Source organism: Mastigoproctus giganteus, chromosome 5 (genome assembly GCF_048544385.1).
Source record: "Mastigoproctus giganteus isolate SK-2022 chromosome 5, ASM4854438v1, whole genome shotgun sequence".
Lineage (NCBI taxonomy): Eukaryota > Metazoa > Arthropoda > Arachnida > Uropygi > Thelyphonidae > Mastigoproctus > Mastigoproctus giganteus.
Window position 1 is genome coordinate 219,072,403 of NC_143579.1, and position 18,965 is coordinate 219,091,367.

An 18,965-nucleotide genomic window follows, 5' to 3' on the forward strand; every position below is an offset into this window, starting at 1 on the left:
TGTCTTTCCTCAATTTGAATTTATGCCCCCTCAGGTGCGGAATCTCAGCAAGAGGTAGAATCCCGTCAGCATTGAACTTTTTATGACTTTTTAAAAATAATTTCCTGCTATTTACTGTTTTTTGTCATAAAATTTTGAACCTTTCGTCCTAATTTAAAATATTTCTTAACTGTTAACTTAAAGTTTGCTCATTCTAGCCATCTATTAACTGGATGCTCATTTTTGTAAAATAATTATCCTGCAATTAATGAGGTCGCCACTGTAATAATGCCATTTCCAGTTTACTGCTCTGTGCTGCCATCTATATTGTTTATTGTTTTTATATAAGCGTATCCTCATGGGGAAAGGTTGAGATGTGATCGCGGTATTTATGTTTTGTAAAGGTTTAGTATGTTTTAGTTGTGGGATTTTTTTGTCAAAGGAATCTGAGGGAAGTTTATAAGTTGCAACTGAGACTCCTGTCTACCCGGAAGCAGTCGCAATGGTAATTATGTTAAATTTGGTGAAACTAAAAAAAAATTATCGTCTTATTTCGCGCCTGTAAACTAAAAAAAAAAAACAAAAAACCTCATGTCTAGAGCCAGAAGTATTTAAATAAGAAATATTAAGTAAAAAGACACTTTAACAACAAAATAGAGTATGGCAGTAGTCAAGGTCTAGCAACAAGATCTAGAAAAATTAGGCAGTGAGATGAGAAATGACAGTCGAAGTTCTTGACAAATGCAAGATGCTGCATGTGGTAGTAGTAATCCCAGAATAACGTAACAACTCTGGTACTATACTCGGGTTGCAGAAAATATTAAGGGATAACGTATTGAAGTGAAAAAATGCATTTCCTAATTGTGCAGAGGAATGCTTTTTGATGTCCATAAGCTCCAGGTACTCTTCATTGCTCGCAGCATGTTAAAACTTCTCTGCATTAGATCTTTCTGGTTTTTAAGTAATTTAAAAGCGTTTGTATAAATTTTGTTTTGAAGTTAAAAATACGAGCTGCATACAACACAGAATAGCTTCAGCTTTCGGCTAATATCTGGTATCAGCGACTCGTTTGTTTTGCTATTTCACTTGTATAACACTTAAGTGAATCACAGTTCTCAATTTTTATATTTTATAAAACTGAATAATCGGAAATGGTAAACACTGCTTTAACGTTGCACCATGACATAGTCGAACCACTTTTAGCTCGTAACTGAACATTCTCGACCTTTACACGGTAAGGGATTTGCCCGGGCTTTGACCCGACCTGCTGTTCAGGCTGAGTAACGCGAACGATGGTCGGATATAAATAATCGTAATGAATTGTTATTTCAAACATTTTTTTTATGTATTTAAATTCGGTCTAGATTCAGAAACGGGTACCCCTTCCAGACTGCTAGCGATACGGCCGTGAAGGGCGTTCTGTACAGAAATGTGCCTTCTGTATACAATAGTTCTTTATTATTTGTCGACACTTTAATTAACCAATAAGGCGCACTTTGCCAACGTCTCCAAAATTAGGAAGATGGGATGAGAAATGACAGCCGAAGTATAACATTGACAAATATTATTTGTTATTCATCATTTAGTCTTTAATTCGTGACAATTTAGTGCATCTACTGTCATGTGGACAGATGAATATAAACACTCGTGGTAATGACTCGATCTATATTTTTGCTGAGTAAACTATCCATTACCTTTAAGCTGGTATGCATACAGGTTAGTGCAAAGTATCAGATCTGCTAGCAGCTAACTACTAAATAGTTAAGTTGGCATCATTATGTATAACTCAGTGATTACCTTCACAACGAGTTGCAATGATATTGCACTACCTCGAATAAATAAGTCTTCACCACTGGAGAAGACTATTGTTACTTATTCTCAGCGGATGCCACCACCCAGACGGCATAGTTTCGGAGCTGATTGGCTTCTCTTCGGTGTGTGGGCAGGCACCCTGGTATTGCAATGATGGCAAGGCAGTTGCGAAGTACAACTCTACAATATGAGAGATGCCTGATGGGGTAGTATTTTGAATTACGTCGCATTTTAGGGCAAAAGCTTCAAGTTGCGTAGTGAGTTAATAATACTCTTCTCCTATGGTGAAGAGTTACTTATTTGAGGTAGTGCAATATTATGGCAACTCGTTGTGAAGGTATTCAGAATATGAGATATATACATAATGATGCCTGTCTTAACTATTTAGTAGTTAGCTGCTAGCAGATCTGATACACTTGCACTAACTTGTAGGCATGTTAACCCACTATGCAACTTGAGGCATTTTGCCGTAAAATGCGATGCCCTTAAGCTGGTATTAAGTTGCAATTTCCGTTATATCAAGAGTAATTAGAGTTAATCAAAAGTAATTATTTCCAGTGCGGGGAGGAAATAATATAAGTCATTATTTCGGGGAGGAAATAAGTCATTATTTCCTCCCCGCACTGGGGTTCGAGCCCGTCACCACCAAATACGGAGGATGCGGAAAGGTCAGGGAATGACCACCGCATATTCCCGGGGCAATATGGCCTTAGTTGCTAATGCTCCTAAAAACCAAATAACAATAACCTTCCCGCACTGGGCCCCTTTTTAGTTGTATGTGTACAGTATTTAAGTTTGGTACTGTTAATCCGTATTCCTACTACATCTGAGATTGTGGGGTTGACCTAATTTCAAATCTAAGAACATTCACTTGTAACGCTTTCTAACTGCTTCTTTATTAAGTTATTCTGGACAAAAACGGAAAGCTCCCAATGAAATCGCCATTCTTGCAAATTTCCAGTCTGTGTTGGCCAAAATTTTATTGAGAAATATTTGTATCCACAACTTCATCTTCACATTCCTCTCAAATAAGAGGCAACTAAATCGTGTTTTATTGTTACAAGGTCTGACATTGTTAGTGGTACGAGTTTCGTAAACTATTCTCCTATTTAATGAAAATAGGAGCTCTCTATGGAAACTTAACGGTAAGGATTTATTGCCACATCCCACAACTATTTCTCGCAATACGTACAAGGAAGCGGAAAAGTTACAAACCATTTATTCCCCATCTATGACAATTTAGTGCATCTACGGACATGTGGACTGATGAATATGAACACTCGACGTACACAACGTTGACACTACATCGAAGCGAAGAAAATTCGAAAAATTATTCACATCTGAATTTTCCGACTGTATCTTGATAAATATTAATGTAATATTTATCGAGATAATCCGTTTGTGGAAGGTGAAAATCAAAATTATATTAAATTATCTCTCAAATTTTTTTTTTTTTTTTTGGCTGGTGTAACATAAGCCTCAGGCTTCCTTGCACTATAATATAGATAGTGTAATAATGTCTGGAGGCCTCATTTTAGGAAGGATGTAGAGTTGCTTGAACGAGTACAGAGAAGTGGTTCTCTTACCAAGAAAAGGCTCTAGTTCTGCAAAATGCAACGCTAGGCATCCACGATGTGATCTGAGGTGTATAAGACCTTGAATGGTGAGGGCAAGCTCAGTGCTGTGGGATTCTTCCGCTTGTTCAGATTACTCACCTGAGGGGACATAAATTCAAATTGAGGAAAGACAAATGTAGAATACATGCGTGGAAATTTGCCTTTAGCAAGCGGAACAAACTTCCATCTGTTGTAGTGGAAATCAATAGCATAAATAAGTTTTTTGTCAATGTTAAGGCTTTGAATGACTTGAGCAAACTCAGTGATGGGATTCTTCCTCTTGCTCACACTATGTATGCAAGGGGACATGAACTCGAATTGAGGAAAGACAGTTGTAGAATAGATTAGTCTTTAGCCAGTTGTAGTTGACTGCTGGAACAAACTGTTCCACAACGACAGACTTCCATCTGTCGTTGTGGAAGTTGAAAGCGTAAATTCAGAGAACTAGACAAATTTCTAGAAGAAATGGATGTTTGTGGTGTTTTTTTTTTTTTGGCTGATGCTACATAAACTTGCTTTCTTGAATCGTGCTACTACTAAACTTGGTTCTCTGCAAGTCATGTAAACAAAGTGTTTCTGGAACTACAATGCTGAGCCGCTATAGACATTCCTGTATCGAACTTAACCTTCGTATGAACGTTCTTCAGCGGTTATGATTTTCCTCATCAGTGTCATTTATGGCGATTTTTATTTCGAAGAAAACTTAAGTGAACAAGTTTCACTGTAGATTCTCCTGTCCAACTTTATGATCATCGGGGTAATTCTCCTGTAACGCAAAACAAAACATTCTATACTGCTTACCCACACACTTCAGTATCTACCTTTTCCTGCGTCACTTACATACGATTGCTCGGCAACGATTTCTTCTATACAGTAATACCCCGAAGTTACGCGATAGGTGGGTCCGACGAAAATTGCGTAAGTCGAATTCGCGTAAGTCGGGGTACAACGTTGCATATAAATACATATAAATTTTGCTTAATTGGGACCAAGGACTAACAAAAACACTAGTTTAGAAGAAAAATATTAATAAAATTGCAGTTCTTTATACATATTAATACAAAATATGTATTAAAAAAAACAAATGACTTACGTAAAAAAGTTATGTCGATGGCTTCATAAAATCTAACAAATTCGTCTGACGACACAGCGCGTTCTTTTTTTCACGCAGAATTTCTTCGTAGCAAGCTAATAATTTTTTTTATTCCTTGCTTTGTAGCTATAACGCGTTCTTCGTTGGAGTCTTATGTTTTCTAAAATTTTTAAGCCCTTTACAATTGAGCCCTTTTCAATTTTCAACCTGTCAAGTTTGCAATTGTCATGTGCTTTTCGCCGTTGCTTCATTTAGGCCTGTAGCACGTGCAATATCACATGGTCTTTCATTTCGCTCAAAGCGTTTCACAATTTCATATTTTTTCTCTATCGACAGAGGTGGACTGGCCATAAGCCTTACCGGGGAAACCCCGGTGGGCCAGTGTGATTTTGGCCATAAACCATAGTATGAGGCCACTATAAATTTTCCCGGGTAAGAATTTTTGACCCAGTCCGCCTCCGTTTATCGATAATTGCTTTTCTTTTTCTCTCTGAATCTGCAGTGTCTTCACCAGGACGCTTCCTTTTCACACCTTTTAATTATTTTACTCATTTTTAGGGAATAAAGCACAATTACAAAACGAGGAGGCACGCTTGATACGCATAAACAAAGCTGCATGCATGTAGCAACTGAATAAACAACACCATAAAGGCAGAGATACACTATTAACATCTCACATTTCTAGGGGTTACTACTATAAAACAATAAAAATCCAGTTGAGTTTCTGCTAGTGAAATCTGTTGTAAACTGGTAGTAAACTCGATCTAATTGCATTTGCAATTATACCGATAGCTGGAATTGTGTTGGTTTTTACGTTATTATGGTGAAATGTGTTTCCCCTTCACTGATATAAAAAACATAAAAGCAACAAAGTTGAATTTTGTTCATCTTTCGCTCTCATTCTCCGCCGTCGCACCGTATATCGATAACATATGAAAAACGACCTTGAAGATAGTGGGCGGCAGCGTTGCCAAACGAAAAAATCAAGAACCGCGTAACTCCGAGTTCACATAAGTCGGGGTATTACTGTATATGGTTTCAGTGCACACACAAGGCTGCAAACTTAGACGAATATTCTATTACGAACCAGAATTAAGAGAATGCGTTGGATGCAGAAATGATTTCAAAACTCTGGTGTTTCGTCCGAACATCTGAAAACTTGATCGCTCCACGCGCCGCTCAAGATCGTGGTACAAACGACTTTTTGCATTTATATGTGCGTTCTTGCGTGCATGAGCTGGAGTCTTCACTCCATTCACGCGCACAAGAGTTTGCTGCAATTTTCTTATCGGGTAATTCTCCTGTAACTTGGCAGTTAATGGCATACGCCCAAAACGTTTTAAATAATGCTTAACCCACACACTTCGGTATCTATATTACGCCTGTAATAACCGGAAGGGTTAGTGGGAGTTATTACAGGCGTAATAATTGACTTGTGTAATATTGACTCTTCCCCTTATTACAGTGTAATATAGATAATAAAAAAAAATAAATATTCTGTTTATACTCCAGGACGACCAAACGGTCAGAAGAGTTCACAAGATAGATAGAATACGAGAAACAGCACCGTATTCAGTAGTCACGGGCTTGAACCCCGGTCACTCAAGTACACGTGTACTTATGTACCCGCACGCCTGATAGCCGAGTGGGTAAAGTACCTGCCCGGCAACCCAAAGGTCGCGGGTTCGATTCCCGCCTCGGGCTTGGATCATAGTACTGCAAAAACCTTGGGAGGTGCAATATGGCCACAGAAGCCGATGCGCCAACAACTACCAAATCAATCAATCAATCGCGTGCCTGACCACTAGGCTGAGCTGTGAATATTTTAACAATGGGCTCGCAGTTTTTCGGACTTTCTACCGAGTAAATTTGATCGGTCACGGAAGTGACGTTTTCCGCTAGAGGCGCTTCCCACGCTCACACTAGTAGTGTGATTAGAGCGCGTGACGCATTTTTCGTGACCGGTATGATATCTCGAGTCAGGGGCGCATTTAGGAGGTTGGACAGATGGGGCTTATTACCCCCCTTAACCATGCGTATATGTGAATGTGTAAAACGTTTCTAGGTCTATCTAAAAAAAAAAAAGAACTTAAGCCAGGTCGTCATGCCCCTCGCCTTACAATGATAACTAGTTACAACAGTGTCTGGAGTTCTTTCTTTTTTACTATTTTTGAATAGTATGACGTCACAATCATGCATCCTGAAGTTACTACTGCAGTAAGTATGATTGCAACAATACAAATTTGTCAACAATTTCTTTTTTCATCTCACATTTTCATTACATTCCATTGTTAGGTTCCCCTAACATCTGTGTATAGTGCTTCAACGGACATCAGATGGTGCCATTTTACAGAGATATTTATATACGTTGCACTTGCAAGTATACATCTCTTACTTTAGTTATCATAAATCCATTGTATGTTGTCTTCCAGAAATTATGAAAATCTGAATGATCAATAAAGCTTATTTCATAATCGAGATATACAAATCAAAATACCTAAAATAAATGCGAAGGATGTTTTGCATAAACCATTATGCTTGCACAAGCGCAACTTTTTTATTCTCTTTAACAACTAGAGAAATATAATGGATATGTTTTCATGATAAAATGTAATATTGCAAATAAAAAAAAAAAAAACAATTTTCCATATCACAAATAACAAACTATCACAAAACGTTCCACAATATAAAAACAAATATATTACATAAAACCACTTTCTAAAAAAAAGTACACAAGTCAATTAAATGAGAAATTATTTCACAAATATTCAAGAAAAATTTATTCTAAAAATTGTCTATTTACTACTTTATTAATATTTGTTGTCAATCTTCTGCTTTGCTGAGTGATCATTACAGAGGAATGATTTGACATAATGATCCGGATCAAATCGAAGCAGTGGTTTTCCCTTTAGATATATGGTCATCATAATCTGCAATGTGTTTAATTTTCACAATATTATTCATTACGCTGAAAGCTCACTCAGCTTCAGCATTGCTAATAACAATAGTTTCAAAGATTTTTCTGGCTTTCTTAATTGAAAAGGTAATTTCACTCTATTTTAAAGAAACTGTCTTCAACAAAATCTCTAAAATCATCATTAATTTTTATTTCATATTTTATCAGAAAATTTGAATTTCTTATTCGGTTTTAACTGTCTTGTAACTAAGATGAAAGTTCTTTTATATTCCACGATTTCGGGTAGCATATGTTTAATTTCTTTCAATGGTATGGTTATTTTCTTTAATTTAAAATCACTGTTGCATTAATAACTTATCCTTTATAGATAAAACAATGCATTTAATAACTTGTCACGAGGTAATTTTTTTGCTTTCGATTTTGATGCTTTCAAATTCAACTTGTTCTCAATTTTAGCTTCATAATTTCCTTCAGAATTTTTCAAATTAGCAATGGCATTGATAGTTTGAATAATTAATTTATATGCTTTTACCCTCGATTCTGTAAAGCTTCTGAAAGGTAAGAGTTCCTATAGGATGTTGATCATTAGTGCCAAATGGTTAAATTCCAAATTTAAAAGGATTTAATAATCCTGAAATATTTAACCTTCTGATTCAAGAAGAATGTTTGCACAAAGCAGGATAAACCCTCAATTGCCATTTGCAAGCTACAAGCTGGTCATCATGGCAATCATCCTTAATTCGTGCTAGTTTTTTAATTATTGCTTGTATGCCATATTTTAGAACATTTTTTCTACACAGTGAAAGGCTCGTCAAATTTTCAAAATCTGCCAACATTTCATCTTTGTAAAGTTTATATAATATCTTAGTTGACTCAACCCCCCCTACATTGCTACTCTCACTAGTTCTTTGAATACAGTGCAAAATATCAGAATCACAAGGATATTCAGCTACTGTGACCAAGTAAACAGACAGGAGAAAATTACTGGAGGGCATGGATCACTCACTTCTCCGAAAAACATATGCCCATTTGTCTGAGTAAAGGGGAACCACAACACAGGTTGACTAGAGGCTATAATCAGTGTTGAATCTTAATCCTCTGACTGGCTATGGAAAGCATCGACTAGTGTGACTTCTCAATATGTGATTGTATAGGTTTTACAGACACCACCTAACATTGTGAAACAGTATTCCCTTAATTCACACTTTCTAAAGGCCAGAGGTGCGAACAGTGCATACAGTTCTCTCCCAATCTGTTTGTTACATGGAATTTTTTTTCGTTCAGCAGAAACTATTTTAAATGTAATTACCAAGGGAATTCAAAAAAATTTGCTATAAAGAAGTTTGTTAAACAGAGGTCAGACTGTAATTAAATCAAAAATGAAGCAATTTTAAAATACAACCAATCAATTATGTCATTAAAATGCTGGGGATGGGGCCCCTGCTCACCCCACCATAGTTGTGGCTCTGGATACTCAATGCATTCAGGATTTTTTTTGTAAAATAAATGATTGTCTCAACAATGGGCTCACAAATTAAAAAAAAAAAGGGGGGGGGGCCTCTTGTGAGCCCATGCAAGCCCGCTGTAGCTAACCACCGGCTCCCATTAAAAACCGCAGGAAAGAATGCGTGCAAGCAAACTCGCTGTTCCAGTCACACTTTTGCACACAGTAAAGATTTAGTGTATTGGTTGCAGTTGATTCCAAACTGTTTATCCATCTCAGTCCTTTACCACGTACTTGAAGTAATAATTCAGAAACAATTTAAATTGTTTTCTAAGATTTATTTAATTTCTATTTTCTCATTTGTATGCTGAGAATTAACTTTCTAAGAGTTTGTGTTAATTTCCCCTACGATTTCTATCTTCAATTAATAAAGTTTCTGTTAATTTTAATTTCATGTACATTACCTTGAATAAAGTAATAAAATTCTATTATTGTTTCTTATGAAATATGTAAGTAGAAAGGGCTGTGTAGATGTATGTACCCTTGTTACTGCAGCACTAAAGATATCCCAAGAGACAACTGTCCATTCTACTTAATGGTTATTCTTTAGTATATGGCACTAATTTTGACTGTACTTTGTGTACACTTGTCTACATTAAGTAGAATAGATGTTTAGTTGGCATTTTATTGCTGCTGTAAAGAAATGAAAATATTGCTGATATGAAAACTTGACACAATGAGCAATTACTATTCCTCAAGACTCCTATAAAGGTAAACTAGAACAAATGCAACTTGCATTAGGATGTTGCATTTGATAACCTCAACTATATTCTGTTTTGCAAGTGTAGTGAGTGACATGTTCCATCAGAAAATGTTTGGAGTTGGATCAGAGCTGAAGCACCCTGATTTTCTGATGGTGCAACATTAAAGGATTACCAAATAAATATTACTCCCCATCATTTTATGAGAGAAGTATACTGCAATTTTCTTCCCCACCACTCTTGTATAAAAGCAGAGCCATAATTCACTTACATTACAGTTATGTAGTTGCATTGCAGTTACTGACTTTGATAGATTTTTTATGCAATGGCTGGGATATAATTCTTCCCATATTGTTTTAGTGAATACTTTAAGGGGATGCTATTCCCCATATCATTATAAGTCAGGAACTGTGGTTCACTTAACTTAAGTGAAATAATAATTATAATATCAAATGACACCCCACTACTTAATACTTGCCAATTTTCTTTATATATATATATATAGCTTTTATAATCTTGCAATATTATATAATATTGCTTTTTGAATCTTTATAATTGGATTAATTACAGAAATCATTTTCTAAAATGAAACATCAAGAATTTGTTCAACCATAATCACCTGTCTACTTCAGCTGTTTGCTGAATTAAGAGCAATATAACTCCCAATATCAAATTTGCAGCTAATAATGATTTTGCTAACAGAACTCAATTTCTTAGATCTGTTTAAAGATTATATTATAGAATTTTTTTTTTTTTTTTTTGTCTGAATAAACTTATTCAGTTTAAATAGTATTTTAGTGCCCTGGGCACAGTGTCTAAATTGTGCCTATTGAATAAGATGGCTAACAACTCTGTTTATATACAGAATGTGAAATAATTTAATTGCATTATATTTATGCCAGAAATTCCAAGCATTCCTATGTGTAGTATTGAAACAGTGTGGAGTTAGGGATAGGTTCCTACTAGGAATAAAGAAATGAGGTGGTAAGAGTTGAGACAATGGTTTATAAATGGTCACAGCTTTGAGCTAATGTTAAAAATGGGTAGGATAAGGCTTGGTGCTGATTTTCTTACTGGTTATATTAATATTTATAACCCACTAGAACATTTAACTCGTGGCTCTTCCACACAAAGAACAAATCATATATGGAACCTGTCTACTAATAAGTAAAGATTGTCATGGAACAAACAAATGCCTTTTTATTAGGATAACTAAAAGCAAAAATAGGTGCATATATACTAATACAAGGCAAAGGATGCAAAGACTCCTTACTTATGTAAACTCTAGAAGGAAGGGGATAAATCAGATTGGTCCACTTGATATCAATGGTTCAACTGTTGATGAACCTGCTTTGGTAGCTGACAAATTGAATGAGTATTTTGCATCTATATTCATGCATGAGGCATTTGGTAGGGAAGTAGTCTAGTTTATCAAACTCTAACAGTGAGCTAAATGATTTTCTAATAACTTAGAGCAAAGTGAAGGAGAAATTCAATTGAAATCATCTAGGGTGGATGGATCTATCCAGTTATCTCCCATAATTGAGAGCATCCTTGGATTCAGGAGAGGTCCCCACAGGCTGGAGATGTGCAAATGTATTCACAAAGGATGACAAGTAATTATAGACCTGTTAGTTTAACTCCTGTTCCAGGGAAAATAATGCAGCAACAATGCAAAATATTACCTGAAAAAATTTGAAATAACAAAAATCATAACACATCACAGCAATGCCTGAGAGTCCAAACAAGCAGTGCTATTTCTCATTAATAATAATTTTTCATGTAACCATGCCCTCTAAGCATAGGGCAGTGTCTTTGCCAGGGGGACCAAAAAACTAAGGCAAAAATGGATGTCATTCATCGCATGGAGTCAGTGTCGGTCGGTCGGGTGTGTGTGTGTGTGTGTGAGGGGCATTTAAGTTTAGTGCCTTCTGTATCAATGATTATGAACAAAGTTGATAAAATAAAACATGCACACACAGGGATAACAAATGTCATCCTCCAGAACAACTTATTTGTGTAGTGAGACAATGGAGAAATTGTTAGTGTTGTGGGTTTGGCAGTATGAACCAGTATAACATTCCTGTTACACAGGTGGTAATTCTGGACAAGGCAAAGTTATTTGATGAAATAGGTGAAGAGTCTGGTAACACTAGAACATTTATGGCCAGCAAAGGATGGTTTCATCAGTTTAAAAACTGTTCTAACTTTCACAATGTGAAAGTGTCTGGTGAGGCTGCTAGTGCTGATGTTGCAGTGTCAGAAGAGTATCTTTCCGAATTTAAACGTTTAAAAGATAAAGACAACTCAGTTTTGTGCAGCAAATGGCTTGACTCCCAAAGTCATGTTGGTGCTGGACAATGCCCCAGGACACCTAGCCAACTTCCAAGAAATCCGCAAAGACTATCTGGAAGTTGAGGTTGTGTATTTGCCTCCCAACACAACTTCACTTTTGCAACGGATGGACCAGGGTGTAATTGCAACCTTAAGGCATATTATTTGCGTAAAACTTTCAAAGAGATTGTTGAGGCTGTGCAGTCTGATATAACTGAGGGACTACTGGAAGTCGTATAACATCCTGAATGCCATCACAAACATTGATTCTGCCTGGGAGGAATTCAGTCCTGCATGAATGGCATCTGCCATTTTGGAAGTGGCTAAAGATGTTTCTCACATGGCTAAGGTTGTTGGCATTGACAACGTTGATTCAGATGTTCACCAGTTACTGGAGAGTCAGTGAGCCACTTTTGAGGGAGGAATTGGAGGAACTGACAGACTTCAACATGAGGCTGACACACCAGATGGAGTGGAAGAGTTAGTGCCAATCAGAACATTAAAAACAAAACATTCAGTGCTCTTGCCAAAATTTGTAGTGCATTTGATGAACTTTGTGATAATGATCCTGATTGGGAACATAGCCATGGCATCCAAAGAGGTGTCAACATGATGTTGAAGCCATACTATAACATCTTGGAAGAAAGTAAGAAGTCATGCCAGACATCAATACTACAGTTCTTGACAAAGAAGGGAAAAGAACCCGATGACCCTCAACCAGGAACCTCCCATTAATGTTGCCCCATTATGCCATTGTTGCATAACATATCACTGAAGTAAATACATACTCAAGCTGACTCCACAGGACCAAAGTAAGTTTTATTTTATTAATTGTTTTATGTACAAGTATAAAAAAATGTGCATTAAATGTTAAAATCTGTAATTATTTATAAAGAACAGAAATATTAGTATGTACTTAAATTTTGGAACCTATCTCATTCAATTACATCATAATTTGGTCTTGTTTTACAACTTTTCATTTTATGACCCTCTTTTACACATAACCCTGATGTAAAACAGGTCCTACCTGTACTACTGAATTTGCAACTGAGGGTTGTTATACAATACAAATGAAACTAAAATCTGGTTTCCTCACCAAACTTAAACATCAATCCTTTTTTATTAATGCAGATATAATGCCATAAAAAGGTAATAATTTTGAATTGTTAATTTTATATTTACAGGCCCAATGGAGAAGTCTTCATAGAACACAGAGCAGAAATTTGACTTTACTTCAAGAGCAATAAAATTGTCATGGTACTGGATCATGATGGCTTACTGTTCAATCTTTTCTCTATTTCTGTTGATGTTGCAAAAGGATTAATTGCAACAGGTTTTAGTGACTTGCCCAAATTGTCAGTAACCATTAAAAAAAAAAAAAACATATTGGATCACAGCAGTCATTCAAAAATAGTAAATGAAATAGCTTGACTTACATCAAACTTAAAGCTTATCTGATTTTTGACAAGTGGATATCAGTATGCAATAGATATATAAATGTTCATTCTGTTGGGAATTTTATGGAATATTGGATTAGTGTACATGGTAGTGTGCCAGCAGAGAATTGCTTATAACTTGTAAAGAAAAAAATAAGAGCAGTCTGTCTTTCTAAAGACAATTTGCATAACTGATGGCAAGTCAGTTATGACCAAATGCTAAACAGCAGTTTTGTTTGGTTGATGGTGTACACTTAGCAGTAAATAAAATAACTTTAGAATACCAGTATCCTAGTTTTCATAAATTAAAAATACTGAAATACCAGTATTAAGATTTTGACCAGTATTGTGAGCCCTAGCTCAAACACATGGGTTTGTTAAGGGGAAGTTGTTGTTATTTGGTTTTTAGGAGCATTAGCAACTAAGGCCATATTGCTCCGGGATATGCGGTGGTCATTCCCTGACCTTTCCGCATCCTCCATATTTGGTGGTGACGGGCTCGAACCCCGGTCTAATCAAGAAGCGTGTGCTAACGCGCCGCTGCTCCTTCCCACCTGGCTACGGAGGTGCCTAAGGGGAAGTCTTGTTTGACCAATCTGATTGGATACTATATGGTCAAAAAGGAACTAGATTCAAAAAATTTTGAATATCATATACTTGGTTTTCAGGAAAGCTTTTGATACTATTGCACATGGAAGACATCCAAATTGGAGCAGTATGGCATTAAGGGAAAGTTGTTGCTATGGATAAAGGGATGGTTCAATGGGAGAAGGCAGTGTGGTAATCAGTAGATATTGCTCTTAGTGGACTTTTTTTGGTAGTTATTGGCGCATCGGCTTCTGTGGCCATAATGCACCTCCCAAGGTTTTTTGCAGTACTTTAATCCAAGCCAGAGGTGGGATTTGAACCCGCGACCTTTGGGTTGCCAGGCAGACTTTACCCACCTGGCTAGCCCAGTTGGCTTAGTGGACTACTGTTATTAGTGGATTCTCGGGGTTTGGTGTTGGGCCCATTGTTGTTTTCTATATTTATCAATGATATAGATCAGGGGTGGCAGAGTCGATTGTGGCTTTAATTTTGGTTGATCACGATGAATTTTAAATGCAGTCATCCCTAGATTTGCACAGTCAAGTATACTACCAAAATTTTATATTGCGCAGCTGGTTTCCACTACCTGCGTGTTATTTTTTTATTATTATGAAGCTTCAACAATAGGAATGAAGAGCAGATTTAAATTTTTTTTTTTTTTTTTTTTGCATGAATGAAGATTTTGTTAAAGGAGAAATGTCGATATTATTGTGAATGCAATAAGATTTGAGTTTACTACACATTTATAATTAGATTGCACTTTCAGAAAAGCTCAATAAACCAGAAAGTGCAAATTGTTTGTTTTTATTGTTTTATGGTAGTGACCTCCAGAAATAGCTTTAGAGAAATATCAGAAAGGCATTCAGAACTTATTCTTATAAGGATATAACCAAACAGAGCAATAAATGGTGTTTGTCCAGTTATTTTGGAAACAACTTCCTCATTCGGGAATCCTCTTCATCAATTATCCTACATTAGCTGTTCAGACAGAATATTTTTCCAGTTTGTGCAACTTAAATTGTTAAGTTAAGTCGGTAAGCGTTGCTTTTGCAGTTTTAATAACTGGACAGTACTTACGTTAATTTAATACTTTTAGATTTAAAATGAATACTACGAAAAAGAGTAAAACGCATCATTTTCATTAAGAGTAGGAACTAGATTACTTTTGTAATAGTGAAAGAAAAATGTTGCTGTTTGATTTGCAATGCTTTCATGGCTATACCCAAAAAAGGAAATTTAGGAAGGCACTCCATGGCAAATACCAATCGGAATAGTGACCTTAGAAAAAATAAATTAGAAGAACTTAAATCTAGATTATTCGTGCAACAAATTCTTCATGACACCTAATCTACAATCTAAAGCAGTAACTGTAGCATTTAAAGTGAGTTATCTTGCAAAAAAATGCAAATCATTTTCTGATGGTCAATTCGTCAAAGATGAATTTTTAGAAATAAGATTCTTTCTGAAAATTAAGAACAAAAATGAAATTAAGAGTGCCCTTCAAGATCTGCAGTTATCTCGAAATACTGATGTGATGCTTCAAAAAATTAGTAAAAATGTGAGCGAACAATTGCATGCTCATATTGCTAATTGTGTGTCCTTTTCTTTACAACTGGATGAATCCTACAGATGTCAGTGATACAGCTCAGTTGCTCATTTTTATTCGTATGATTTTCAATGATTTTGCCCCTAGAGAAGAACTGCTGGGTATGGTTTTGTTAAAAGAAAACTAGAGGTATTGACATCTTTAACTCATTCAAATATTTAATTTTAAAAAAATTTAAATTACCACTATTTAAGCTCATATCAGTAACAATAGATGGAGCTAAAGCAATGATGGGGCATCTTAACGGATTCATCGCATTGTGCCAAAAGGATGATGAATTCCCAGATTTTTTGAGTTACCACTGTATCGTCCACAAAAGTCTTAGCCAGCAAAAGATTAAATACATAAGTGTTATGGACATCACTTTCAAAATCGTGAATTCCATCAGAGGACAATCTCTTCAAAGGAGACTTCAAAATGCAACTCAATGAAAATGAACCAGATCTGATATTACATACAGATGTGAGGTGGCTGAGTCAGTAAATTTCTACAGAAATTTCAAAATTTGCTGAATGAAATTAAATTTGTTGACCAAAGGGGAGATGATTATCAGCAGCTACAAGATACAGTGGTTGTGTGATCTGGCTTTTTTGGCAGATTTTACCAGTAAATTAAGTAATCTGAATTTGCAATTACAAGGAAAAAAAAAATGTGGGTGACATGATTAGTAATATTTCTGCATATAAATTAAATTTTTGCAATGGCTAAGGATCTCAAAGAAAAATTTGCCAATATGCAAGATCATTTGCAAAAATATCCTGTTTTTGAATTTAAAAGAATTTTTGTTAAATTCAAAAACAGTGAAATGTTTCTGAAATTGAGAATGTTGCGGACAATTTTGAAACTAGATTCAGTGATTTTAAAACAATTGAAGACATTGTTCAATATTTCTTATCCATTTAATGTCCACTTAGGTACGAAACAAATTGCAGGAAAAAATCGCTGTGATATTTTTCACATGGAGAAAATATTACTTGAAAATGAAATTATTACATTGCAAAACATGATCTTCCTAAACGCCAGATCATCAGAAAGAATTTTGGAAATATGTTTGCTGAGAAAAGTACCCAAATGTTAAAAAATGCAGTGAACTTTTAAATTCCTATTTTGGTTGCACATATCTATGTGAATTGGCCTTTCCGTATTTGAAACAAAGACAAAGAATCGCTATACTCTTACGGACTTTCATATAGAAGATTCTTTACTGTTGGCCTCATCACAGTACGTCCCCGCTTTTGAAAGCTTGGTAGATGACATGAAGACACAAACTTCACATAAATTAAAAATTTAAATACATATGAATTTAAAATAAGAATTCTGAATTATTTTAAATTTATAAACAACTTTTTTCCATGTGTTGATTAACCATGTGCAATGAAATTCTCGAGATGGTAGATTGCGTAGATTTTGAAGAAAGTCTATCGTATCCCAAATTAAGTTGTCCACCCCTGATATAGATGAATGGTTAATGGGGCTTAATGTCCAAGTTTGCAGATGATGCAAAGGTTGGCTGGGTTATTGACTGTATGCTACTGCAACAGGATTTAGAAAAGTTGGGCTGAGATATGGCATCTGAAGTTTATTGACAAATGCAAAATACTGCATATGAGTAGCAGTAACTGCAGGGTGACATACCAACTGTGCAGTACTCCACTCAAGGTAGTGGAGAATGTAAAAGACCTGGGAGTAATTGTGTAGCTAGAGTAGCCCATGGGGGTCTTGTCTATGATGTAAAAGAATTTTGCTAGCAGGGATAAGGAGCTGATTATTCCTCTGTATAAGGAATGGCAAAGCCACAGTGCATACAGGTCTGGAGGCCTCATTTTAGGCAGGATGTAGAACTGTTGGAAAGAGTACAGAAAAGGCAGTGAGATTGGCAAGGGGGAACAAAGGTAGGTCTTACCAAGTAAGGATTAAGTTCTGCAAATTGCAGTGTCTGGAGACCAGGTGCCTGTGAGACAATCTGATTGAGGTGTATAAGGCCTTGAATGGTTTGAACAAGCTCAATGCTGATGGGTTTCTTCCTCTTGCCTATATTAATTGCCTGAGAGGGCATAAATTCATATTGAGGAAAGTTAGTTATAGAATAGATGTGTAAAAAATGTCCTTAGTCAGCAGGTGGTTTATTGTTGGAGCAAACTTCCTTCTGTCATTGTGGAAGTTAACTGAAATTCAGGGAAGAGCTGGACAAACTTTTGGAGCAAATGGATGGGTGAAATGGCAAGTTTTTGTGGTTGATGGTGTATCGGCTTGCTTTTTTGTATCATCTCTCCTAATTCTAATCTAGGAATATAGAAAACACTTCATGAATTTAAGTATTGTTCAACTTAAATGCAGATATAATAGGGATATTGGAGATATGGTGCCACAGATATAAGCAATGCAGAATTTAAATATGATGTATACAGGCAGGGTGACTTTGTTGGTGGGGGGTAATACTCTTGAATAACAAGGACAGAATGTAAGGCAGTATACCCAAATGATCAGTCAGTTTGGTGTGACATAACCACTCAAAAATAAAATGAGTAATGAGTGTACTATAGGCCAAATCAGAGTAAAATGAACAGATATACTGTTCACTCATATGAACATATACTGCCTATTACTAGAACTTGGGTTGGTCACTCATACAGTAAGAATTTTCTGGATTTCTTGGATGACTGTTTTTACAGCAGCATGCTGTAATAGTAGAGGCATGTGATTGCAAGAAAGCAAGCTTGTGTAGCATCAGCCAAAAACAAAAAATAAATAAATACCCCTGATCTGATTATCAGACTCTTCATGCATTAAGAATCTTTCAGGTAAAGGAACCACTAGGTGTCAATGATAATATTTGTGGATCTACTAAAGATATTACTGATAAGGGGAAGGGCTTTTGCTTGGGTAAGGGTGACTACAGTGGTTTTAGACTTTTTTTTTTTTTATAAATTCATTTCAGTGGGATTCACTGATGTTACCAACTGCAAATTCTAAATAGGAGGCATATAGGAAAGTAATCATAGAAGGTAAACTTCTTATACCAACAAATATTGTTCTAAGTTTAGACCTAAAAGGATATCAGATGAACTGATTATTAGTGAAAAAGAAATACATGGGATAATTACAAATTATCAGGGGATATGGAATCTACAGAAGGTACAAAATAGGGTGCAATTCAAGGCACTGAGTTGATTAGGCAAGCTGAGACAGATTAGCAGTCTTTGCCAAAAAAAAAAATGCAAAAAACTTAGTTTTTGTGAATACTAGATGGAAAGGGATGAATAGTGGCTTATTAGGTATGAATGGCATAACTGTTGGTGATCCTGTTTGGGTTGCAGACAAGCTAAAATATTTTGTAGCTACATTTGTGCCTGAAGTGTTTAGGAATGGAATACCTCAT

At 35.9% G+C, this 18,965-nt stretch overlaps 1 protein-coding gene across 1 annotated transcript in view; it reads left to right on the forward strand.

Annotated features, from left to right (window-relative positions):
- The first annotated feature begins 348 nt into the window (after positions 1-348).
- Positions 349-18,965, forward strand: part of LOC150086115 (U6 snRNA-associated Sm-like protein LSm4) — a 54,517-nt gene continuing 35,900 nt past the window's right edge. Inside the window, exon 1 of the mRNA XM_090373721.1 lies at positions 349-484. Coding sequence (XP_090229847.1) covers positions 482-484 — 3 coding nt within the window. The 5' untranslated portion in view covers positions 349-481. The remainder of the gene's footprint in view (positions 485-18,965) is intronic.